Raw genomic sequence first — 26191 nt, 5'->3', positions numbered from 1 at the left:
TTGACAGCTTGGTGAGCACACAGCCGCCTCCGGCATGCGCCCGCTGAACAAAATACCGAAATCACACGCGATGATGTCAAGACGTATGCCCCACGTCATCACACGTCATTTTATGCATCAGTGTGTTGGTCCCGCCCCCACACACCGACTAGAAGATTCAGCCCATAAGTACAGAAAAGGTCCAAGCTAGGAGCTGTCTCCATGCTTGCTTCTACACACGGCTCAGTCCAACACTATCCTGACCCCTAGGTGTGGGTCATGTGTTCTCTTACATCACTGTGTGAGGTGTACTGCACTCAGTCCCAGATTAGCATTTACATGCCAGGCCATTATACTTCGCCTCACCCAAAGTCTTTATCCAACATATTTATTAGTTATCCCAGTTTACTCCATGTACTAAATCATTACTACTACCCCGTCTCCCCCCTCAAGTCACTGAGTTCATGTGTTTGAGCAGTCTCGCGGCCTTGTAACACTTCCATATCTTGTACTCATGCTGTCGGGGGATTGTTAGGCTCTGTCGCTGCAGACAAACTTTGTTGAATTGGATGTTGTTCTGACATCTGGATGTCTTTTCATCCCCCTTTTCCTTTCTTTGGCAGTGAATCGCTCTTTGTCGATTCCCCAATTGTAGTGACAAATGGCGGTTGCTTTATCCTGTTCTTTACAGGGCAAACGAGCTCTAGGCTCATCTCTATAATGTTTTTTTCCTCTTCTTCCTTCATGCGGCTTACCTGGACACACGCTGGGATGGAAGATGGCTCTTCCTGTTGTGAGGGTGTGACTGGGTAGTAAGCTCACCTTTGTGTTTAGCCGTGTGGTATGCTTTCATCACTGGACGGCTGCTACTTGGTTCCAGCATCGCTTGTGGCCCTGTCATGCTGGCTGGGGGTTGCAGCGTCTGCTCTGTGGTCTCAGGGTTTAACTCCAATTGGCGTCGGAGCCGAAGGTTGAGGCTCTTCCCGTTGTTGGTTCATCTCTTGATCATCATCTACTCAAGGTGTCGTGGCAACCTTCTGAGTGGTTGACTATTCTGACCAATGAAGTGCTTCTGGCACCTATAACGAGAGTGGGCAAACCTGCTCTGCAAAGGGAGAAGACAATTCAGAGCTGAAGTCCCAGTCGAAAGAATCTTTCTTGTTGGAGCTCTCAGGAACTTGCAGTTCTGTACAATTTACGATAATGGTTTTCTTGACATCTTCTGCTATTTTAACGAGATTCAGGGCCACACAGGCACCTCTGCTCAAGAGAGAAAAAGACTGGTTACAGATAACATACATCAGCTCGAAGATTTGTTTACCGCCATACCTCAATGGTTCCAGAATCATGCCTAAGACTGGAAGTCGGATTCCACTGGACGCATAGAATGTTGTGTCTGTTGTTCGAAGCCAGAGGTCTCTCAGCCGTGGTTCTTTGTCCAATAGGACCATAACACTGCCTCCCTTGTCCAACTTAAAAGCTTGCAAAATGGGCATTAACTGAGACGTCTGCAGTACAGAATGAAAATCCAGGATCTTTGACCTCACCCAAGAAGCATGGTTGTGTGTATTCCTGATGTGCTGTCTCGGCCTCATGAATCCTCTTCCGTATGTCTTGATGTTTTGGCTTTGCACAGCTTCCGGGGATGTCCTATTCAGTTTCATTGAAAGTATTGGGTTCAAATTGCCGGACATTGATCTATGTGGGGGGCTTTGCTCCACAGCGCTGGCATGGTCACTCTACTGGTCAGTTAGGGTATTGCTTCCCTTGGCCTGGAGCATCCCTGTTTCTGTGCTGCTTCACTAGCTGGACTTTGGTGTTTACTTCGTACAACGGTTTGCTTTCTCACCTTAATATGGATCTGTGCCTCAAACAGATTTCCATTTGCCTGCCAATCTGAGTGGCCTTCTCGAGGGTTAGATCTTCTTTCGTTTGAAGCATGTCTGAGAGTATGTTGTCCGCCACTCCTACAACTATTCTAGATTTCAAGTCACTGTAATCACAGCCTTCAGCCATTCTGGACAGCTCAGTAATGAAAGCGTGGCCAGGTTCCCCTGGCGGCTGGAAATATTTATTCAATTTAGGTCTTTCAAGGATTTTGTCACTTCTGTGGTTAAAATAAGTGTCAAATGATTTTAAAACTTCATCAGATTTGCAGGTGATTCATTGATTCCTTGTCTAGCTATTATATCGTCAATGTACCAATTAAAGTAGTGTGTTAACTTGATCAGCTTCTTTTTTTATCCATACCTGAAGCAATCATGTACCTAAGGAATCTCTTTCCCCAAAATGCCCAATTTTGTGATTGATTTGGGCCTTGGATCTTGAAATTGATCTTGAGAGTGGATTTCTGACCTATGGTTAAATTTTTTAAATTGCAGTTTCAGCTTTAAGATGTTTCCAAAAATCCAAATGGCGCCACCATACATATCTTCACAAAGGGTTTTTCTTGTGCTCGCTGGTTTTGGCGGGCTCATTGCGTTCATGAGCTCAGCGTTGAAATTTTTTGTTTCAACAATGGCTGCCTGGATTGACCTTTTAGTCTTCCCCGCTTTAGCGTAATGTTCCTGGGTTGTGGAAGCATCAAATCCTAACTTCTGCTAGGTTTTTAAAGCTACCTACTCAGTCGCAATTAATTTTTTATTAATTTTTTTCTTTGTTCGGGGCGAGTTCAACCGTCGCGTGTTCAGGCACTGACTCAGGAATCAGGTTTCTCAGACTGCAATTTAAATGGCAATTTCTGACCTCTACAGTATTTAACTTTTTCAGGACTTGTGTTGTCCAGGAATTTTAAATGTTTAGCTCACCCCTGCTAAGTCTGCTGACTCTGCACACTCTGGGTATTGAAGCTAAATTTGCTTGGGATTCAATGGAGTCTTCTGCTGCAGTGAGGAATTTAATTTCTGCCTTCAGCTTCCAAGCCTTTCTTTGGAGCTTTTTTTTTCTGGTGATTTCCTTCTCTGCCTTCAGTTCTTGAGCTTTTCTTCAGGTCAGAATGTTTCTCTGATTTTTCCTTCAGTTTTCTAGGATTTTAACTTTCTTCTGGAGTCTCCGTGAGGTTTTGAGTTGTTCCATTCACTTCCACCATGTTGTAGGTTTTGGATGTAGTTTGGTAGTTCTTATTAAGGTACTTCTAGCCTTAGGTTAGAAAGTAACCTAATAGTAAGTATTTATTAACTACTATAAACTATACATAGTAAAGGTCCAAGCTAGGAGCTGTCTCCATGCTTGCTTCTACACATGGATCTGTCCAACACCACACAGATCCCTAGGTGCAGGTCATGTGATCTCTTAAATCACTGTGTGGGCAGTCCTGTACTCAGTCTCATGTTAACCCTTTACGTGCCAGACCTTTATACTATACTACTCATCCCTCCCTCAATCATACATCCTTCTCCCAAACTTTCACTCCCATCGTGCCCCCTATCTCTTCACGATCCACTAACCATTCCCCTTCTTACCCACCCCTCAGAAGCATCACTATCATTTCTCCTTTGAACTAGCTACTCAATCTTTCTATTCTCCTTTCACTCATCACAGCATCTTTACCGTTGACCCACTTAGAACCATAGAAAAGTTATGGCACAGAAAGAGGCCATTCAGCCCATCATGTCTGTGCTGGCTGTAAAAACTAGCCACCCATTTTAATCCCACTTTCCAGCACCTGGTCCAAGGCCTTGAAGGTTACAGCACTTCAGGTGTAGATCCAGGGACCTTTTAAATGAGTTGAGGGTTTCTGCTTCCACCACCAATCCAAGCAGTCAATTCCAATCACCCATCAACCTTTGGGTGAAAAAGCTTTTCCTAATATCCCCTCTAATCCTTCTACCAATCACCCTAAATCTGTGCCCCCTGGGTAATTGACCTCTCCGCTAGGGCAAACAAGTCATTCCTGCCTACTCTGTCTAGACCCCTCGTAAATTTGCATTCCTCAATCAAGTCATCCCTCAACCTTCTCTATTCTAAGGAAAAAAACCTTAGCCTACCTAATCTTTCCTCAAAGCTGCATTTTCCAGCCACTCACTCACTCCAACTCCCACTCATTTGCCCAATGTTATGTTCAGAGGCCCGTATTCTCACCCAGTTTCTCTCCTCCCCTCAGCCCCCTAAACTTTCTTCCTATCTGTGTCTTTCAAATAGGCTTTGGTGGCCTTCAAAACTAAAGGGAGGAAGAATGAGGAGAGGAGAGGGATTGCAGGTACAGGGAGAGCCAGGGGTTCAAGTACATGATCCTTGGATCCTTGGATATATGAAAAGGAAAACATTCGAAGGGGATATGGAGAAAGGGTAGGGGAGTGGGACTAATTGGATCGCTCTTTCAAAGAGCTGGCACAGATACAATGATCTGAATGGCCTGATTCTATGCTGTGAGGTTCTCTGAGCTCTATCGATTGGAATTGAGTGCAGATATAAGATCTTTAATAAGATATTAATATATAGATATGTTCTGCACACTCTTCAATACTTGGGGTAAAGGACACAAAAGGTAAAATGAAGCAAGAGACTGTAAAATGTAAGATGAGAGATCAGTTGTTAGATTTTAATAACCCAGACAAAATGAGTTCAAATCTCACCATATCAATTTAAATTCAGTTTCTAAAATAATCTGGAAATTAAAAGTTAGCCTCAGTAAAAATGAATGTTGTAAAAATCCAATTGATTCACTAATGTCGTTAACGGAAGGAAACCTGCTCCCCATGTCATGTCTTGGTCTATATGTGACTTTAGTACCACATCAATCTGGTTGACGTTTAACTGCCTTCTGAAGTGGTCAAGCAAGCCACTCAGTCAGGATAAGGATAAGGATAAGCCAGCCTTGCCTGCCATGTCCACATCCCGAGAATTAATGTTTTATAAAGGACGAGACTGAGAGGCAGGTGGACAGCGATGAAAATGGAGGATGTGTGACAGAAAGAAAAAGCAAAAGGCACCAGGATGAGAGATATTGGGAAGAAGAGTATGGAAGAAATAGTGGGGTGTGGGCAGAGAGAGAGAGACAGAGAGGAGGGGAGTGGACTGGATTTTGAGAGAGGAAGTGGGTGGGGAATGCAACAAAGAGGGAGGTGAGACAGAGAGAGGAATGAAAAGAGAGAGAGAGAGAAGAGAGAAAAGGGTTCCTGTCAAATATTATTTCACTTACTGGCTGTTCAGTCACCTACAGTACTGTGGGAACATCTAAGAAGCAGCGCAGGGATTTGACACTCCTTTGCATACGCAGAAAGAGAGCGAGAGAAAGCATGAATGTGTTTGAAGAGGCAAGCAATTACAGACAGGCATGCCAGCTCTCTTCCCAGCGGTGTGGGTGCTGATTCCTTTTCATGTCGAGGGGATGTAAGGACGACATTCGAACACTTACCTATAGGGCTGTACCTGTCACTAAAATTTCAGATGAATGTGCTTTTCCCCACTTGTGTTTGTGTGTTTATTTTTTCTTTTTCTATAAATGGACTAAAACATCTGAGGGATGGGCTGAGTGAAACTAATCTACATATGTTTGTATAAAAATGCAGGATCAGGCAAAAATGCTGATGAGATCTTGCTTTGCACACCTTTCTGCTGAAAGTGTCACACTATATCATGGTGAACTCAGCTGCTTTTGTGTTTTTACCCATCTTCAATTTATTCATCCAGATTTCTTCGAGTATCCCTTCCACATTTCATTCTCTCTCCATCGTCACCCTTCTTTTCAAATCCCTCCATAAAGCCTCAACCTTCCCTATTTCTGTAACCTCCTCCAGCCCCACAAGCCTCCAAGACCTCTGTATTCCGCCAATTCTGGTATCTTGCACATCCCCAATTTTAATTGCTTCACCATTGGTGGCCATGTCTTCAGCTGCTTGGGCCTTTAGTTCTGGAATTCCATCATAACTCTCTCTGCCTCACTACCTTTCTTTCCTCCCTTAAGGCATTCCTTAAAATTTAGCTCATCGACCAAGCTTTTGGCCACCTGTCCCACGGCTTCGGTTTCAAAATTTGCTTTATTACAGTCATGAAGAACGTTGGACATTTTACCAAGTTAAAGGCACTATATAAATCAAGATTTTGTTGTTATTTTAAAGAGGTTTGGGATGTCCTGAGGCTGTGAAAGGCAATTCAAGTCTTGATTTTTTTTCCTCTTTTGTACCCCTCTGGACCCTTGTATAATTTTAATATAAAAGCAAAATATGGCAGATGTTGAAAATCTGAAACAAAAACAAAAATAGCTGGAAAAACTCAGCAGGCCTGACAGCATCTGCAGAGAGGAATACAGTTAACGTTTCGAGTCAAAACTGATGAAGAGTCATACGGACTCAAAATGTTAACTGTATTCCTCTCCTTTTATAATTTTGATCACTTGTCACCCAGACATGGGCTCTTTCTGGGTATCATTGGACAGCAACCAGCAGGAGATTCTTGCCTGAATTCTCCCCTTCTTCCTTACCACCCTATGCCAGGGTACTGAGGCCAATTGCTGCTCTCCAAACTTCCGTGCTACTTGAGGCCAAAATGTAGTCTGAAAGATCACCCCATTGATCTTTCGGTTTAATTTTGTTCTGAAGGGAATCTTGCAACAGGGATAATTTTGGGAGGTGAGATCAGGGGTAATCCAAATAGAATGTAATTGCAGGGAGTATGTGCTGTCGCCAATGCATTGTTTCTACAATGTCAGTGATGCGCACTAAGAATGTTGTAATGGGTTCTGATACAATCATGCGCTGGGGCATCAACAAGCAGTGTCTTAGGGCAGTGGAATGTGAGCTTAATTAATTGCACATTTAGCCCTGATCTCACCAATTAGGGTGTATTTTTGAAGAGAGAGGAAATGATAGAGGTTTTGAAAGGGAGAGGAATAGTACCTCAGGAAAGGAAGCCATTTGTGATGTTAGATAGTAGGGGAGGTCATACTTGGAAGGTCAAAAATTTTGGAGATGCATCTCAGGTTGCCAACTCTCCAGGATTGGGCCTCCAGCTGACGTCTCCAAGAATTGAAGATCAATCTCCAGGACATTGCTGTGTACAATCCTGGAGAAAAAACATCGGGGCATGAGAAAGATTGTTCTTTTTTTGTCGTTTTCTTTGAACATTTCTATTTATCAAATACAAAAATATTGAAAATGGGGAAGAAAAGGCTGTTTGGCTGACAGTTAAGCATCACCCAATTGTGTAATGAGTCTTATTTCTTTCCATTTGGTATTGGAAGGCAGTAAGTCACAATGATGGATGTGTTGGCTGACTGATGGCTGGGGTGTGGTGGAAGTCATGTGATAACATCTCCAGGAATACATTTTTTCACAATAGATGCATGGTGTGCTCCACTAAGTGCTGTGCATTTTCTGTTTTGCATTTAATATTTCCACAAGTTATCATTTAAGCAATGGTTAAAGAAAATGTAGAGGGTGCTGTAATAAATGGAACTGTCCCTTTAAACTTACCTTTTGCCAAAAATAAATTAGACTGTGCACCTTTAAATGCTCCTTAACCTTTTCCTTTTATGGGAATTTGAAACATCAAGTACTAAATAGTTGTACTTATTGGAAAACTGCTGTTACATGCAAATGAAATGTGGTGCTGCAACATTGAGAGTAAGTTTGTTAAAAGTTAGCAAAAGTTTTAATTAAGTCTCATCTGGCTATTAGAACAGCATGTTGTTAAAACATGTTTAGATACTGCGCATGTGCAATATCCCAAAGGCTTCTGGGAGTTGTAGTACTTTATGTTCATGACGTCACGATGGATCACGTGGGTGACTACAACTCCCAGAAGCCAGTGCCCGAGTCAACCGTTCCTGATGACAGTTACTCCCTAGAGCGCCACCCGCCCAGCTGCAGTGATTGCTCGACAGGACATGAATACCAGCCAATGAAATGAAGCCAATCACTAAATGGTCGACCTACACGTCAATCAATCCGACCTGACAACTCAATTGGTTATTTCGGCTGTCAATCATTGCACAAGCTAGATTGAGTTTAAAGGCGAGCGATGGCGCTGAGGCTGCTCATTGAGTGACTGAGGGGAAAGGAAAACTAATTGAGCTTAAAGTGAGATTGAGCGGAGAGACATGGTAAGACGAGAGTTTCTGAGGTGGCGATTCGACCCTCGTCACTCTCAACCCAGCAAAACAACAGCATGCTTTAAATCTGGAATTGTTATTGCTACAACTGAAAATAGTTTTGGGGTCATTGGGTTGCAGCGGCCCCAATGCAACAGGACAGCTGCAAATTTCAGCCCTTCAGCTCCGCCTGGGCTTTATTATACAGCTGGCTAATTGCACAAGTTGTTGCTTTTAATTTGCAAGAGGGCTCTTAAAGGGGCATGGGAGGGAGTTGTTCATCATTGGGCTGCAACCTTATCCAGGAATGTTTGTACATTGACAGGTCACAGTGTGCCATAATGATTGTGGTATGTCAGCAGTGTGACAATTGGCACTGCCCCGTGCACTGGCTTCCAGTGGAATATTGATGATCAATTGTCCATGTGGGGACACAGCTGAGTCCTTTCATTGCCCAATGTTCATCGCTTTCCCTTGAGGTGTGCAGAATGCTGCCAAGGTGTCAATTTACCGAACTCGAAAGAAAGCATTTGCATTTTAGTAGCACCTTTCACAATCTCCAAATGTCCCAAAAAGCTGCACAGCCAACAAACTACTTTTTGAAGTGTAGTCACTGTTGTAAAGAAGGTAATTGTGACAGCTAATTTGTGCACACTATTCACAATCCTCAGATACTGACGCAGTCTGTTATGCAGCAAAACCTGGACAGCATTCAGGCTTGGGCTGGGTAAATGGCAAGTAATGTTTGTGCCACACAAGTGCCAGGCAATGACTGTTTTCAACAAGTGAGAATCTAGTTATCTCTCCTTGACATTCAATGGCATTAACATTGCTGAATCCCCCGCTTATCAACATCCTAGGAGTTACCATTGACCAGAACCTTCACTGGAACAGACATATCAATATTGTAGCTACAAGAGCAGGTCAGAGGCTGGGATTCCTGTGGCAAGTAACTCACCTCCTGACTCCCTAAAGCCTGTCTGCCATCTACAAGGCACAAGTCAGGAGTGTGATGGAATACTCCATTTGCCTGGATGAGTGCAGCTCCACTAGTACTGAAGAAGCTTGACCCCAACCAGGACAAAGCGACCAGCTTGATTGGCATCCATTCCACCATTTTAAACATTCATTCCCCCCACCACCAGTGTACAGTGGCAGCATTGTGTACACACAAGAAGTACTGCAGCAACTCATCATGCCTCCTTCAAAAACACCTTCCAACACATGACCTCTTCAACCTAGAAGGACAAGAGTAACAGACACTTGGAAACATCACCACCTGCAAATACCCCTCCAAGCCACACATCATCCTGACTTGGAACTATATAACTGTCTCTTCACTATTGCTGGATCAAAATTCTAGAAACTCCATAACAGCACTGTGGGTGTACTCGTACCACATGGACCACAGAGGTTCAAGTCAGTGGCTCACCACCACCTTCTCAGGGCAGTTTATGGATGGCAACAAATACTGGCCTAGCCAGCGATGCCCACATCACGTGAAAGAATAAATAAAAACGTCCACAAACAGCAGTGTGATAGTAGATTACATTTTTTTAGTGTTGTCGAATGGGGGATAAATATTGGTCCAGAATGCCAAGGAAAACTGCCCAACTCTACTTCCAATAATGCCACAGGATCTTTTACATCCACCTTAGAGGGTAGACAGAGCTTTGGTTTAGCATCACATCCAAAAGGCAACATTGCAGTGTTCTGATGAAAAAAAGAGACATGTCTAAGCTTTATTGCACTCATCAGGACACTTGCAAGAATACTGATACCTTATATTAGTCTTGCGAGTGTCCTGATGAGTGCAAGATGAAAAGCTTAGACCTGTCTCTTTTTTCAGCAATGCTCAAGTTCTGTACTATCAAGTAACTAACTGCCGTGTTTCTTCAGTACTGCACTGGAGTGTCAGCCTAGATTTTATGCTCAAGTCTCTGCTGTGGAACTCAAAACCACAACCTTCTAACTCGGTGTAGAGTGTTGCACTGAGCCGTGACTGATTCCTATTTTAAAATCCAGTAGATTCTGGGAGGAAGGGGACCCAAAGTAAGAAAGGAGTTCCACAGTTTTGGGTTTCTGGAAAAGAATAAGCTGATATCAGGGTGGGGCAATGAGCCCTGATCTTAACATGGAGAGGACAAGTGTGTAAAATGAGATATGAACAGAAAGGTTCACAGGAGCAATTAATAAAATAGAAACAAGAGGGTAAAGGATGCAAACTTAAAGATAATTCTGCTGTTCTTTCCATTATTTAGTATTTATGAAGTTTATATTGTTTTCTATCAGGGTGTTATAGGTGTTCAGCTGGTTGTCAGTCTGCTGATGGCGACCCTCATGCAGAGATTGGCACCTCATTATTCCATAGGTCGCTGGCTACTCTGTAATGGCAGGTAAGAAATCTAACTTTTTTTTTTGCCAATTTGAAATATCTTCTGAAGCTGTCACTGGGGCACAGGTCCCACAGGTACCAGCAGCTCCCAGAGACCTCAATCAAACTAGCATCGTGAGTCATAGGTGTGAAGTGTTATTTAACTGCAACATGCTGCACAGCTGAGCTCGATCCTGTCCTACATCCAAACATGCACTTTGCACCATGGTGTGTGAGTGGGAGGGATCACTGGGTACTATTCAGGAGTCGATAACTTAGCTATGTTCTTTTTCTCTCTCATTCTCTGGAGGTAAATTCAGCCCAGTGTCATGAAATCAAAGTCTCTTCTTTCTGCTGGTTCTAAGAATCAATGGGTATAGTAGTATAAAGGTTAAATTACTGGACTACCACTAAAAATGACCGTGAGGCTGTCATAAAATCCCAGCTGGTTCACTCACATTACCTTAGTGTCGCCGTCCTCACCCAGTCTGGGTCTGTGTGTGACTTCAGTCCCACACTAACATAAATGACTATGACTTATAAACCTATATAAAATACTAGTTCAGTCCTGACTGGAGTATTGTATCCAATTTAGGGCATCACACTTTACAAAGGACATAAAGACTTTGAAGAGGATAGAGAAAAGATTTACTTGAATAGTTCTAGGGATGAGCAAATACAATTACATGGATAGATTGGAGAACATGTTGTTCCCCTGAGATCAGAGAAGGCTGGGAGGGGATTTAGTAGAGGTGTTTAAAATTATGCGGGATTTAGATAGAGTAAATTAAGAGAAACTGTTTCTATTAGTTGAAGGGTTAATACCCAAAGGGCATAGGTTTGTGTTTAGCAGAAGAACCAGAGGCAACATGAGGAAAAATTAGTTAGGATTTGGAATACACTGCCTGATAAGGTGGTAGATATACATTCAGTACCAGCTTTGAAAAAGAAATTGGATATATACATGAAGGAGGAAAAGTTGCAAGGATATGGGGAAAGGTGTGGGACTACCTGGATTGCCCTTTGAAAGAGCCGGCCCAGACTTAATGGGCTGAATGGTTCCCTTCTGTGTTGTACTATTCTATGACTTATGACTCTTAACTGCCTTCTGAAGTGGCCACATGGTTGTATCAAACTACAGTCAACAGGTCAAATAAAGGCCACCCATCGCCTTCTGAAGGACAACCATGCGATGGGCAATAAACGCCGGCCTTGCCAGTGATGCGCACTTCCAGAGAAAGTCTATTCAAAAGTGGGCCTGGCCAGTCTCAACTGTTTCTTCAGAGGAATCTGATCTTGCATTGGTACCCATACAAGCATTGAGGTAGACAATAAAATCTCTTCTTTTCTGGAAACAGTTGACTGTTTCATTTATAAATACAACACTTTTGTGCCCCCTTTGACCCAGTAGGAATGTAACAGTTCTGGTAATTATGTGCTCCATTTTTTCGGCAGCCTTTTCCGGTACAGACACCCATCAGATGAAGAACTCCGAGCCTTGGCTGGAAAACAGAAACCCAAAGTGAAGAGAGACAGGTTGGTCAAGCATTGTAGCATTCGTCTTTTGGAGGAAATAGTTCCCGCAAAAAATTATCCTGCCTGGATTTCAAGCGTATTTTCTTTTACAAATTAGAGCTGTCTTTGTTATTTCCACAATCACTGGTGTACACAAGTAGCAAGAATGCACTGAGTTCAGACTGATTGTTTCCTCAAGGGGAAAGATAAATTGGCACAAGCCAGTGGTAGGAACTGTGCCTCTGAGTCAGAAGGTTGTGGGTTCAATTTCCACTCTAAGACCTGAACAAATAAAATATGCCAACACTCCCAATGCAGTAATGAGGGAGTGCTGCCCTGTTAGAGGTGCTTTCCTTTGGATGAGATGTTATATTGAGGGCCCATCTGATCTCTCCATTGGACAGGGAGATGGTGGCGTAGTGATTGTGCCACTTGACTAGTATTCCAGGGACCCAGGGTAAAGCTGTGTGGTCTCAGGTTCAAATCCCACCATGGCAAATGGTGAAATTTGAATCCAATAAAAAACTGGAATTAGCAGTCTGATGATGGTTATGAAACCATTGCCAATTGTTGTAAAAACCCATCTGGTTCACTAATGTCCTTTAGGGAAGGAAATCTGCCATCCTTAGCTGGTCTCGCCTACATGTGACTCCAGACCCACAGCAACATGCTTGACACTTAAGTGCCCTCTGAACAAGGGCAATTAGGGATGGGCAATAAATGCTGGCCTAGCCAGTGATGCCCACATCCCATGAACTAATTTAAAAACAAACATAAAAGATCCCACGGCCACTATTTCAAAGGCAAGGGTGCTGAATGCCCCCTAGGCTGGGACTTCCATGTCCAACACCAAGAGTGGCTCATTAGCACCACTACTGACCGAACTGGCTGATTCCTAAAGGATATAGCTGCTAGACTGGGACTGTGGCAGGTGGTGAGGGAACAAACAAGAGGGAAAAACCTACTTGACCTCGTCCTTACCAATCAGATGAAGAACTTCAGTACATTTGCCAGAATCCATCGCAGATCCATCTGTCCATGACAGTATTGGTAGGACCACTGCACAGTCCTTGTGGAGATGAAGTTCTGTCTCCATATTGAGGCTACACTCCATTGTATTGTGTGGCACTACTATCATACTAAATGGGATAGATTTCGAACAGATCTAGCAACTCAAAACTGGACATCCATGATGCACTGTGGGCCACCAGCAGCTGCAGAATAGTATACACCACAATCCGTAACCTCATGGTCCAGCATATCCCTCACTCTATCATTACCATCAGGTCAGGGGAATCAACCCTGATTCAATGAAGAGTGCAGGAGGGCATGCCAGAAGCAGCACCAGGCATACCTAAAAATGAGGTGTCAACTTGATGAAGTTACAATACAGGACTACTTACATGCAAAACAGCATAAGCAGCATATGATGGACAGAGCTAAGCGATCCACAAACAACAGATCAGGTCTAAGCTCTGCAGTCCTGCCACATCCAGTCGTGAATGGTGGTGGATAGTTAAACAATTCGCTGGAGGAGGAGGAGTCTCCAAAAACGTTCCCATCCTCAATGATGGGGGAACCCAGCACATCAATGCAAAGAACGATCTTCAGCCAGAGGTGTTGAGTGGATGATCCATCTCAGCCTCCTCCTGAGGTCCTCAGCATTACAGATGCCTATCTTTAGCCAATTCGATTCACTCCGTGTGATATCAGTAAACAATGAAGGCACTAGATTTAGCAAAGGCGATGGGCCCTGATAATGTTCCAGCAGTAATACTAAAGACTTGTGCTCCAGAACTAACTGTGCCCCCCAGGCAAACTGTTCCTGTACAGCTACAACATTGGCATCTATCAGGCAATGTGAAGAATTACCCAGGTATGTCCTGTCCACTAAAAGCAGGACAAATCCAACCAGGCCTATTATTGCCCCCATCAGACTACTCCCAATCATCAGCAAAGTGATGGAAAGTGTCGTCGACAGTGCTATCAAGTGGCACTTAGCCAGCAATACACTGCTCACTGAAGCTTAGTTTAGGTTCCGTTCGGGCCACTCAGCTCTTGACCTCATTATAGACTTGGCATTAAGGAGCCCTAGCAAAACTAAAGTCAATGGGAATCAGGGGGAAAGCTCTCCAGTGGGTTGGAGTCATACCTAGCACAAAGGAAGATGATTGTGGTTGTTGGATGTCAATCACCTCAGTCCTGGGACGTCGCTGCAGGAGTTCCTCAGGGTAGTGTCCTAGGCCCAACCATCTTTAGCTGTTTCATCAATGACCTTCCCTCCACCATAAGGTCAGAAGTGGGGATGTTCACTGATGATTGCACAATGTACAGCACTGTTACGATGCGGCAGTTTGTAAAGACTGTCATTTAAAATCCCAGAGGGAAACTTTAAACAACTGTCATAACCTATATATTCAATTGATATGTTTTGAGTTGCAGCTCTAAATTCAGAAATAAGACCACCAGTTCTCGAGAGGTGTTTATATCAAACTAAATGAGACATTTATTAATTAACAAGATATTAACCACATACACATGGCTACAAATTACTATTATCATAACTTCTTAACAAATTCCAAAATTAATCTCACTAAGGCAACAATAAGCAATAGAGTTAACCAGACACCAGGCAAAGCATTTTCACCTTACAAATTCAAAATGAGGTTCCTTTCAATTTGGTTCTTTTGCAGACAGTTGTAGGCTTACAGCTGCTTAGATGTTAAATGCCTCTGCTCTGCACACACAAACTCTCCTCAGGTTATACCCAGCACTTCTCTTTGAATGTAAATTTTCATTGTATCACCAGGCCCTTTGGTCTTCTAACAATAAAACCCCTTCAGAGTACCAATTTTATCAGTAATATAAATATATTGTGTGGTACCTCCTAGCTAGATGCAAGCTTTCACTCCCCTTCTTGAATGGTCTATTCAACAAAACGCAAATGTACTCTTTACACCTCAAAACTACTACACATCAAAGCATCCAGACTAGCTGGCTTTAATCCAGTTAAGACACAAAGGTACCCACAGACTAAATCTCTATTTTAAAAAAAATCCTAATAACATTATATATATATTAATAGCTTCATGACAAGCACCATTCATGACTCAAATAATGAAGCAGTCTGGGTCCAAATGCAGCAACACCTGGGCAATATTCAGGCTTGGGTTGACAAATGGCAAGTAACATTCATACCACATAAGCACCAGGTAATGACCATTTCCAACAAGAGAGAATATAACCATCTCCCCTTGACATTCAATGACATCACTATCACAGAATTCCCCACTTTTCAGCATTCTGGTGTTTATATTGACCAGAAACTGAAATGGGCCAGTATAATAAATACTCTGGCTACAAGAGCACATCAGAGGCTGGGACTTCTGCAGGGAGTAACTCACCTCCTGAGTCCCCAAAGCCTGTCCACCATCTTACAATGTACAAGTCAGGAGTGTGATGGAATACTGTCCACTTGCCTGGGTAAGTGCATCTCCAACAACAGTGAAGAAGCTTGACACCATCTAGGGCACAGTAGCCTGGTTGATTGGCACCACATTCACCACCTTCAACATTCCCTTGCTCCATCACCAATGCATAGAGGCAGCAGTGTGTACCCTCTACAAGATGCACTGCATCAACTCACCAGGGCTCCTTTGATAGCACCTTCCAAACCCATGACCTCCACCACCAAGAAGGATAAGGGCAGCAGAAAGAGAACACCACCACCTGGAAGTTCCCCTCCAACTCACACCATCCTGACTTGGAAATATATTGCCTTTCCTTCACTGTCAGTGGGTCAAAATCCTGGAACTCTCTACCTAACAGCACTATGAGTGTACCTACACCACAGGGACTGCAGTGGTTCAAGAAGGTGGCTCACCACTACCTTCTCAAGGGCAATTAGGAAGGGGTAATAAATGCTGACCTAGCCAGCGATGCCCACATCCCATGAACAAATGGAAAAAAAAGACAGATTTGGACTTTATAGAGGGTTAGTAGATGATGGGATGTTTGGATAAGAAACAGGAGACCGAACTTCTTGGAGGCAGCTTTAATGGTAAAGAAGATCTGGGAGTTTCCATTTGAGAGCAAGATTGAGAAGGAAGGATTAAGCATGGAACCAGCAGAGCCACAAAATTGTAGTAATAGCTGCAACTATAGCTGGCTGGATGTGAAGTGCAGAAACAGTTGCCTATTCCAATTATTTCTGCTGCCTCACTCTCTTGTCTTTTACTGACAGGAGACAAAATGGTGTCACAGACATCAAACCAGAGACGGTGCCCAAGGATATCAACCTGTACTTGCAAGCAAAGCCGATCACCCCTCTTGACGCTCTGGGTAAGGACCACATGATGATCTGAAATGATCGTCATTATAACAGTTAATGCACAACTTGACTGTGAGATTTAGACTGGAGTAATTGTGAAATGGCTGATAATTCATCTCCCCTCTTCTCTTGAAGGTGACTGTCCTTCAACACCATATCCACTGATACTCTGTTGCCTGTATCCTAACTCACACCAAGTCTGGTTTACTCATCAGTCCCTTTGCTTGCTGACCTAGATTTGCTCCCAGTCAAGCAATGCCTCAATTTTAAAATTCTCATCCTTGTTTTCAAATCCTTTCATGGCCTTGCACTCCCTATCTCTGTAACCTCTTCCAGCCCTACTGCTCTCTGAGTTTTCTGTGCTCCTCCAATTCTGGCCTCTTGAACATCCCTATTTTCTTCATTCCATGATTGGCAATCATGCCTTTGGCTACCTGGGTCCCTAGCTCTGGAATTCTCTGCCTAAACCTCCCCACCTCTTTACACCTTATATGGCTCGGTATCAAATAGTGTCTGATAATCACCTGAGGATGTACAACTGAAGCAGGCACAATGGCAACATTCAAGAATAGGTTGGATAAGTGGGTTGAAGGAAAGGGGGGGTAAAGGATTATAGGAATGTGCGAAGCACATGGGGATTAGGGTTGCAGCTCATATGGGGAATTAGCACCAACATGGACTGGATGGGCCAAACATGCTGTAATTTTGGTGTTTTTGTAAAATACTACCCAGGTTAACATTGTTTCTTCTCTTTTTCTCTTTTTGTTTAGTCCTGCGCTACTTCTTGGACTACCAGTGGCTGGTGGACTTTGTCCTGTATGCGACTCTGGTTTACATGTTCACAGAGGTTTACTACAACCTGCTCAGCATACGTGGGGAAGTGAACGTCGGCATGCTGTGGTGCCTGCTCACATTAGCCTTTGGGATGTATCCTTATGCCCCCTTCCCCCATCCTGTAGTTTACCATTTGTACTAAACAAACTAACGTGAGCGTGGGGATGCTGACTTGTCAATTCTGTTGCTGTTAGCCGAAGCTCAGTTGGTAGCAGGCTTGCTTCTGAGTCAGAAGGTCCTGAGCTAAAGCCGCATTTCGGAGACTTGAGCACAAAATTCAAGCTGACACTCCCAGTGTAGTACTGAGGGAGTTGCATTGTTGTCTTTCAGATGAGATGTTAAACTGTGGCCCCTTGTGCCCCCTCAGATGGGTATAAAAGGTCCAGAAGAAGAGCAGGGGAGTTATCCCTGATGTCCTAGGCCTATATTTATCCCTCAACCAACATCATCAAAACAGATGATCTTGTTGCGTATTTCATTGTTACATAATGTCCTTGACACCCTCAGGACATCTGAAAGTGTTTCACAACCAATGAATTACATTTTTTTAAATCCCAATTGCAGTTACTGTTGGTATGAAGACAAACATAGCAGCCACTTGGCACACAGCAAAATTGCACAAATATGAATAGGATGAATGACCAGTTTGTCACTTTTTAAGCAACGTTGGTTGTTTTTTTTTTATTCATTCATGGGAAGTGGGCTTCACTGGCAAGGCCAGCATTTATTGACCGTCCCTAGTTGCCCTTGAGAAGGTGGTGATGAGCTGCCTTCTTGAACCGCTGCAGTCCACATGGTGTAGGTACACCCACGGTGCTGTTGGGAAGGGAGTTCCAGGATTTTGGCCTAGCGACGGTAAAGGAATGGCGATATATTTCCAAGTCAGGATAATAAGTGACTTGCAAGGGAACTTCCAGATGGTTATGTTTCCATCTATCTGCTGCCCTTGTCCTTCTAGATGGTAGTGGTCATGGGTTTGGAAAGTGCTGTCAAAGGAGCCTTGGTGAATTCCTGCAGTGCATCTTGTAGACGGGACACACTGCTGCTACTGTGCGTTGGTGATGGAGGGAGTGAATGTTTGTGGATGCGGTGCCAATCAAGCGGCCTGCTTTGTCCTGGATGGTGTCAAGCTTCTTAAGTGTTGTGGGAGTTGCACTCATCCAGGCAAATGGGGAGTATTCCAGCACACTCATGACTTGTGCATTGTAGATGGTGGATAGGCTTTGGGGAGTCAGGAGGAGAGTTACTCGGCACAGGATTCCCAGCCTCTGACTTGCTCTTGTAGCCACAGTTTTATATGGCTAGTCCAATTCAGTTTCTGGTCAATGGTAACCCCCCAGGATGTTGATAGTGGCGGATTCAGTGATGATAATGCCTTTGAACATCAAGGAGCGATGGTTAGATTCTCTCTTGTTGGAGATGGTCATTGCTTGGCATTTACGTGGCGCGAATGTTACTTGCTACTTGTCAGCCCAAGCCTGCATATTGTCCAGGTGTTGCTGCATTTGGACACAGACTACTTCAGTATCTGAGGAGTCGTGAATGGTGCTGAACATTGTGCAATCAACAGCAAACATCCCTACTTCTGACCTTAAGATAGAAGGAAGGTCATTGATGAAGCAGCTGAAGATGGTTGGGCCGAGGACACTACCCTGAGGAACTCCTGAGGTGATGTTCTGGAGCTGGGATCTCCAACAACCACAACCATCTTCCTTTGTGCCAGGTATGACTCCACCCAGTGGAGAGTTTTGCCCCTGATTCCCATGACTTCAGTTTTGCTAGGGCTCCTTGATGCCACACTCGGTCAAATGGGGCCTTGAGGTTAAGAGCAGTCACTCTCACCTCACCTCGGGAGTTCAGCTCTTTTGTCCATGTTTGAACCCAGGCTGTAATGAGGTCAGGAGCTGAGTGACCCTGGAGGAACCCAAACTGGGTATCAGTGAGCAGTTGGAAAAACAGAAAATGCTGGAAAAACTCAGCAGGTCTGACAGCATCTGTGGAGAGGAAAAAAAAGTTGACGTTTCAAGTCCATATGACCCTTATTCAGCGCCAAGTGAGCTAAGTAAGTGCCGCTTCATAGCACTATTGATGACCCTTCTATCACTTTACTGAAGATCAAGAGACTGATGGGACGGTAATTGGCCAGGTTGGATTTGTCCTGCTTTTTGTGTACGGGACGTACCTGGACAATGTTTCACATTTGTGTTGTAGCTGTACTGGAACAGCGTGGCTAGGCGCAGCAAGTTCTGCAGCACAAGTGTTCAGTACTATTGCCGGAATATTGTCAGGGTCCATAGCCTTTGCAGTATCTAGTACTTTCAGCTGTTTCTTGAAACAACGTGGAGTGAATTGAATTGGCTGAAGACTGGTATCTGTGATGCTGAGGACCTCCGGAGGAGGCCGAGATGGATCATCCACTCAGCATTTCTGGCTGAAGGTTGTAACAAATGCCTCAGCCTTATCTTTTGCACTAATGTGCTGGGCTCCTCCATCATTGAGGAAGGGGATATTTGTGGGGGGATGTTGGCCAGGACACTGGGGATAACTCTCCTGCTCTACTTTGAAGTAGTGACATGAAATATATTGCATCCATCTGAGAGGTCAGACCGGGTCTTGGTTTAACATCTCATCCGAAAGCTGGCATGCTGTGAATGACTGCTGTTCATATCAAGGCTGCATTTGACCAAGTGTGGAATCAAGGAGCCCAATACAACTGAAATCATTACAACCCTATGACTGGTTGGAGTCATACCAAGCACAAAGGAAGATGGCTGTAGTTGTTGGAGGTCAGCCATCTCAGTCCTGGGACATCACTGAAGCAGTTCCTCAGTGTTGTGTCCTAGGCCAACCATCTTCAGCTGCTTCATCAATGACCTTCTCTCCATCATAAGGTCAGAAGTGCGGATGCTTGCTGATGATTGAACAATGTTCAGCACCATTCTCAACTCCTCAGATACTGAAGCAGTCCATGTCCATATGTAGCAAGATCTGGACAATATTCAAGTCTGGGCTGATAAGTGGCAAGTAACATTTGCACCACACAAGTGCCAGGCAATGATCATCTCCAACAAGAGAGAATCTAATCATTTCCTTGTGACATTCAATGGCATTATCATCATAACAACATCCTGGGGGTTGCCATTGACCAGAAGTTGAATTGGACCAGCCATATAAAAACTGTGGCTACAAGACCAGGTAAGAGACTGGGAATCCTGTGGTGAGTAACTCACCTCCTGACTGCCCAAAACCTGTCCACCATCTACAAAGCACGAGTCAGGAGTGTGATGGAATACTCTCTACTTGCCTAGATGAATGCTGCTCCACAAGCACTCAAGAAGCTTGACACCATTCAGAACAAAGCAGCCTGCTTGATTGGCATCTCATCCACTAACCTAAACATTCACTGCACCACTGACCCACAGTGGCAGCTGTGTATACCATCGACAAGATGCATTGCAGCAACTTGCCAAGGCTCCTTCGACAGCACCTTCCAAATCCATGACTTCTACCACTTAGCAGGACAAGGGCAGTGGATGCATGCAAACACCACACTTGCAAGTTCCCCTCCAAACCACACACCATCCTGACTTGGAACTATCTCGCCATTCCTTCACTGTCACTGGGTCAAAACCCTAGGACTCCCTCACTAACAGCACTGTGGATGTACCTACACCACATGTACTGCAGCAGTTTAATAAGGCAGCTCACCTTCTCAGGGGCAATTAGGGATGGACAATAAACGCTGGCCTAGCCAGTGATGCTCATATCCCGTGAATGAATAAATTAAAAAAACCTCCAACTTTCCATTACTCCCTAGGCAGTGCACCGCAGTGTCTGTTTGGATTATGTGATCCGGAGAGGGGCTTGATCACCATGATCTTCTGACTCTAATGGCATGACAGCTACCAACTAAGTCAAGCCAGTACTTATTTAAAAGAAAGACTATTTTTCTGTTTATCTACTTTGAGGTCTAGTTGTTGCTTTACAGAACTGTAACGTTAAAGGTAGGCTTGTTATTGTTACAAGTTATTGATGAGCAGGTGAAAAAATTCACGTTTTTTTATAGCGAAGATACCTCCAGTGGGTTTCTGATAAGTCCATAAAACTTATTTGCATTTTACATCAAGGAGAGAGACTGTCAGTATCCTCCCTTTCAGTCAGTTGAAATGTTTTAATTTATTGGGTAACCATTGACTCTCTGACAAGCTGTAAAAGTGGTTAATGGCATTGTCCCCTGCAGGGAGCTGTCTGTGTGTAATGAATTGAAGTGTTTACAGCCCTGCTAATCTTCCTTCTCAAGTAATCAGTGGGGATAAACAAACTGACCGCTGTTATATAAAAAGAGCAATCAACAAGGACAGCCTGCTGGGCCAGGCCCCACTCATCCTCCCCTCTCGCTTAGCCACTTCCACCCTCCTTTGGCATGTTGGAATAGCGTATCCAGCTGTTAGGTGGTTGTGACAAGTTGCACCGCATTCCTGCGCTCCGCTGCTGGCGGACGGCAACTGGGATTGGGCAGAAATAAGAGAAACATTCTGATTTTACCAGGGCAGCAATTTGTGGAATGCAAGCTGAAACCCAACAAAGTGAAGCTCCCTTTCTGTTCTGCTGTCTGAAGATGCTGTAAAGCAGATTCCTGAGTGACCTCCATACTTGGTACTATTGCTCTGCAGTGCTCTTATTACAACCCAAAAGTTATACTGATGCCCACTTTCTGCCCCTCCCAACACCTCCCGACTGCTTCCAAACAATCCATGGCTGTCAACTGCCTCCTCCTTTCATTGGGCCTCCAAGCATGGGTGGTCTGCCCTATGCAACCACTACGATGTTTCTATAATTAAGATTCCATCCTGTTGCATCTCTCTTGTTTCCAAAGAGCCAGCGCAGTTGCAGCCTCCGTCTATGCTATATGATTCTAATGGGAGAAAACAATTCTCCAGATTCACCAGAATTATACCAGGGCTTAGGGAATTAATTTCTGAGGACAGTCACATTATCTTAGTTTGTTCTCCCTTGAGTTTAGAAGGGTGAAGGATGATCTTATTTGAGGTCTAATTAAGGCGTAGATAGAGAGAAACTATTTCCTCTGGTGGGAGGAGTCCAGAAGAGGGCAGTACCTTAAAATTAGAGTCAGGCCATTCAGGAGTGAAATCAGTAAGGATTGTTTCACACAACACAGTGGAAATCTGGAATTTACATTCCATAAACGATGCCAGGGATCAATTCAAATTTTCAAGACAGAGATCAATAGATTTTTTTTGGGTAATGTTATCAAGGAATATGGAGCCAAGGGGGATAAGCGGAATTAAGATGAGATCAGCCATGATCTAATTGAACAGGCTCAAAGTGCTAAATGGCCTCCTCCTGTTCTTGTGTTTATTGAAATAAGAAGTTTGGGATGTGAAGAGTGGGCCCTGATCCATGTCAGACACCCTCCCCAAATTGGCGCCATAGCCAAAGACAAAATGGCTTTGAGTAACACAGTCTTAAACTGGCAGGGTGACCCACAAAACAGGTTGTTTTTTGATTCATTTCTTCTGTGAAGCCCCCTTGTTCGCTTTGACACTATCTGCACAGTAAAATTCTCTTCTCTCTGATGACTCATTACTTCAAGGCAGAGGAAGGAGGTGAGCGCTCTGTCTGCCTGACCTTCGCATTCCTCTTTGTCCTCATTGCTATGTTAGTCCTGGTTGTGCGAGAGGATTATCTGGAGTTTGGCCTTGAACCGGGTGAGTCTTTTGGAAGTTTTCAACTTGTATTTCACAAGCTAAAGAATGTAATGACTAGACAGTCAAAATGGCTTGTGGTTAGCTTCCCATTGGGCTCCAAGGACAAATACAAAACAGTACCTCCCAAACCCACCACCTTGAAGGCCAGCAGCCACATGGGAACAGCATTATCCCATGATTTCCCCTCCGAATCACACCATCTTGACTTGGACATATATTGGTCATTCCTTCATCGCCGCTGGGTTAACATCCTGGAACTCCCTTCCTAACAGCACTGTGGGTGTACTTACACCACACAACTGCAGCGATCCAAGAAGGTGGCTGATCACCACCTTGAGGGGCAACTCGAGATGTGCAATAAATGCCATCCTTGCCAGCAATTCTCGCATCCTGAGAATATATTTTTAAAGAACAGTAGTTCTTTTAAAAAGTGGAGAGTCTTTCATCACACTCCTGACTTGTGCCTTGTAGATGGTGGACAGGCTTTGGGGAGTCAGGAGATGAGTTACTCGCTGCACGATTCCCGGCCATCGTTATGGTGCTTTTCTAAAATTGTAATTTAAAATCCAACCATGATAAATTATGAAAATGAATTTAATAAATCTGGCACCAGAAAAACTGATCTTGAAAGCTGCCAAATTATCCTGACATTTGTGTTCTATGAGGAGCAGAATCTAGCCTGGCCTGTTGGTGACTGAGTCTCACACTTTGGCTTTTATTGCCCTCTGAGGTGGTCTGGCAAGCCAATCAGTTGCACAATCAATCACTACCAATTAGAAGGCCATTGCCAGTTCTACTGCGCAGTTGGTGATGGGGACAATAATTGGTGCTTTGCCAGCATTGCCCAAATCCAAGGAGCCAAACAATAATTAAAGCTAATTGCAAAGTGGAGCTTCCCCACCTTTCTACAGTTTGCCTCTGTGTTCCCATTTACCGCACCAGCAATCCGATGGCCTCCCTGCATCATATTGTTGCTGTTTGGCAGTTTGTGCCCATCTTTCTGCTGGAGACTTGTTTCCACTAGAAACTGGCTGAGGCTGCCCACCCCTCTCATCCACAAACTTGTTGCTCATAGAACCTAGTGGGGAATATCATACCATTAATCCCAAGGTTCCATTGATGCCAGTTACTCTCCAGTACTTGGCCAGGTCTAGACTTTATGTGTCAGCTACGTCACTACCTAACCCTGACATCTTCCATGCTCTCAATGCTTGCATCCTTTGGGACACTTGATAGGTGAGGAGCAGAGACACCAGCTTGCCTCTCACCCGCCCTTCCTTTTCAACACCAGTGGCACCAAGGTCAATTGTATTGCCAACTTGACTGAGATCACTAAGTCAGCACAGACCCTGGGACCTGGTCTGAACACATTGGGCAGTGTACTCACCAAATGAGGCAACAGCCAGTGAAAGTGGAACTGGATCGATGAGCAGGTATCTGTAAACACTGCCAACTTCTATCTGACTTTTATCCCCTCTGTAGGTTTTGCCAACTTGTATGAAAATGTGGGGGTCTTTCTAAAGCAACAAGGGGTGGACATCTGGCCGTGAGTATTGTTTCTTTTATTTAATATCAAATTGTGCCATTACAAATCTTTCTCCTCAATTTTTCCTTTCAGCCATGGTTCAGCAGGTAACATTATTATCTCTCAGTCAGAAGGTTGTGGGTTCAAGTCACACTCCAGAGACCTGAGCACACAATCCAAGCTGATATTCCCAAAGCAGTATTGAGGGACTGCTGCACTATTGGAGGTGCTGTCCTTTAGATAAGATGTTAAACAGAGGCCTCATCTGCCTCTCAAGGGGTCTTGAAAGATCACATGGCCCTACATCAAAGAAGTGGGGAGTTATCCCTGGTATTCTGATCAATGTTTATCCTTCTGCCAGCATCACTAAAGCAGATTATCTGATCATTATCACATTGCCAATTAGGAAGGTAGGGCCAGTTAGCTCGGATGGTAAGAGTGTAGTGCTTGACAGTGCTGATGGCAGAGGTTCAATCGCCATACAGGCTGATCTGGTTCTTGGGGCCTGTGCCTTCTATTTGCCCCATTGTGATATCATGGCATTATTGAGCCATGATTAGCAACCCTCAGATAACATGGATGCTACATGAAGAGCGAGAGAATTATGGGATCTTACAGTGTGCAAATTGGGTGCCACATTATAACTTCAGATAAAACTCTTTCATCAGCTGTAATGTACTTTGGAACACCCCAAGGTTGTGCAAGGTGCTATATAAATGCAATTTTTTTTGCAACCGGCTGCTTAGTCAGGAGGGTATTGAGATGATGGTATAAAGGCATAAAACACAATCCAGGCTGGCTTGGCACTCCTGTGCAGTACCAGTGGAGTATTACATTGCCCTCCAGTGCTGTCCTTTGAATGAGATGTTGAACCAGGCCCTGTTTGCCTGTAGTCCCATGACATTACTCAAAGAAGGGCAAGTAGCATTCCTCCCTCAACAAACACCTATTAAATAAAAGAGTGCCAGCCACTTAATCATAGAATAGTACAGCACAGAAGGAGGCCACTTGATCCATTGTGTCTGCGACGACTCTTTTGCTGGTTGTTTTGACCCGGAGCTTGAAACTGCACGTTAAAAATGCTCATTCTCGGAGTCTGTTATCCCTTTCCAGAGATTTACCCTCCCCCCACTCCATATCAAATTTGTTTGTGGTGTTGACCTATCCACACAGGGTGATGTGCATTTCTTTCTGTTTCAGCTACTCAATCGCCAGACTAATCTTTAAACTCTCATTGGTTGGACTTTCCGCATTTATTGGTGCATGTTTAACATTCCCGGGCCTCCGATTGGCACAGACTCATTTAGATGCTCTCATGATGACTGCAGACAAACCTCTGATACAGTAAGTAATGCAACTGGGGCTAAATAATAATGTGGTGATTTAAAGAATGAACATTGTGGCGACACACTAATGGGAGAATGGGAGGGAGCAGGAAATGGACCCGGTCAAGTCCACTCCTTCCACAGCTCACTTCCAATCTTTCTCAATCTAAATCAACTTATGCTGTGGCAACACTTGAACTTCTAAAAGAAGTCAGAAGGGGATGGTGATCATCATATCATAAAGTTTAGGATGACTATGGAAAAGGACAATGAACAATCCAGAGTAAGAATAATTAACTGGGGGAAAGCCAACTTCAATGGGGTACGAATGAATCTGGGGCGAATAAATTGAACTCAGAGGTTGGCAGGAAAAACGGTAGCTGAACAATGGGCTACCTTCAAAGAAGAGGTATTTCGGGCATAGTCAAGGCATATTCCCTTGAAACAGAAATATAAGGCAAACAAAGTCAGAGTTCCCTGAATGACAAGAGATAGAAATTAAGATAAAGAAGAAAAGTGTGCTTATGACAGATATCTGGTAGAAAATACAA

The 26191-nt window shown here is 44.0% G+C and overlaps 1 protein-coding gene across 1 annotated transcript in view; it reads left to right on the top strand.

The window, feature by feature from the left end:
- The first annotated feature begins 7920 nt into the window (after positions 1-7920).
- The window catches only part of tmem161a (transmembrane protein 161A), a 35689-nt gene continuing 17418 nt past the window's right edge, over positions 7921-26191 (top strand). Inside the window, exons 1-8 of the mRNA XM_041204949.1 lie at positions 7921-8020; positions 10301-10404; positions 11838-11918; positions 16141-16238; positions 16998-17154; positions 22639-22790; positions 24273-24336; positions 25516-25659. Coding sequence (XP_041060883.1) covers positions 8018-8020; positions 10301-10404; positions 11838-11918; positions 16141-16238; positions 16998-17154; positions 22639-22790; positions 24273-24336; positions 25516-25659 — 803 coding nt within the window. The 5' untranslated portion in view covers positions 7921-8017. The remainder of the gene's footprint in view (positions 8021-10300; positions 10405-11837; positions 11919-16140; positions 16239-16997; positions 17155-22638; positions 22791-24272; positions 24337-25515; positions 25660-26191) is intronic.

This window comes from Carcharodon carcharias, chromosome 14 (assembly GCF_017639515.1).
Source record: "Carcharodon carcharias isolate sCarCar2 chromosome 14, sCarCar2.pri, whole genome shotgun sequence".
In the NCBI taxonomy this organism is placed as follows: Eukaryota; Metazoa; Chordata; class Chondrichthyes; order Lamniformes; family Lamnidae; genus Carcharodon; species Carcharodon carcharias.
The sequence above is the reverse complement of the archived record's forward strand: the minus strand, read 5'-3'. Positions and strand labels throughout refer to the sequence as shown.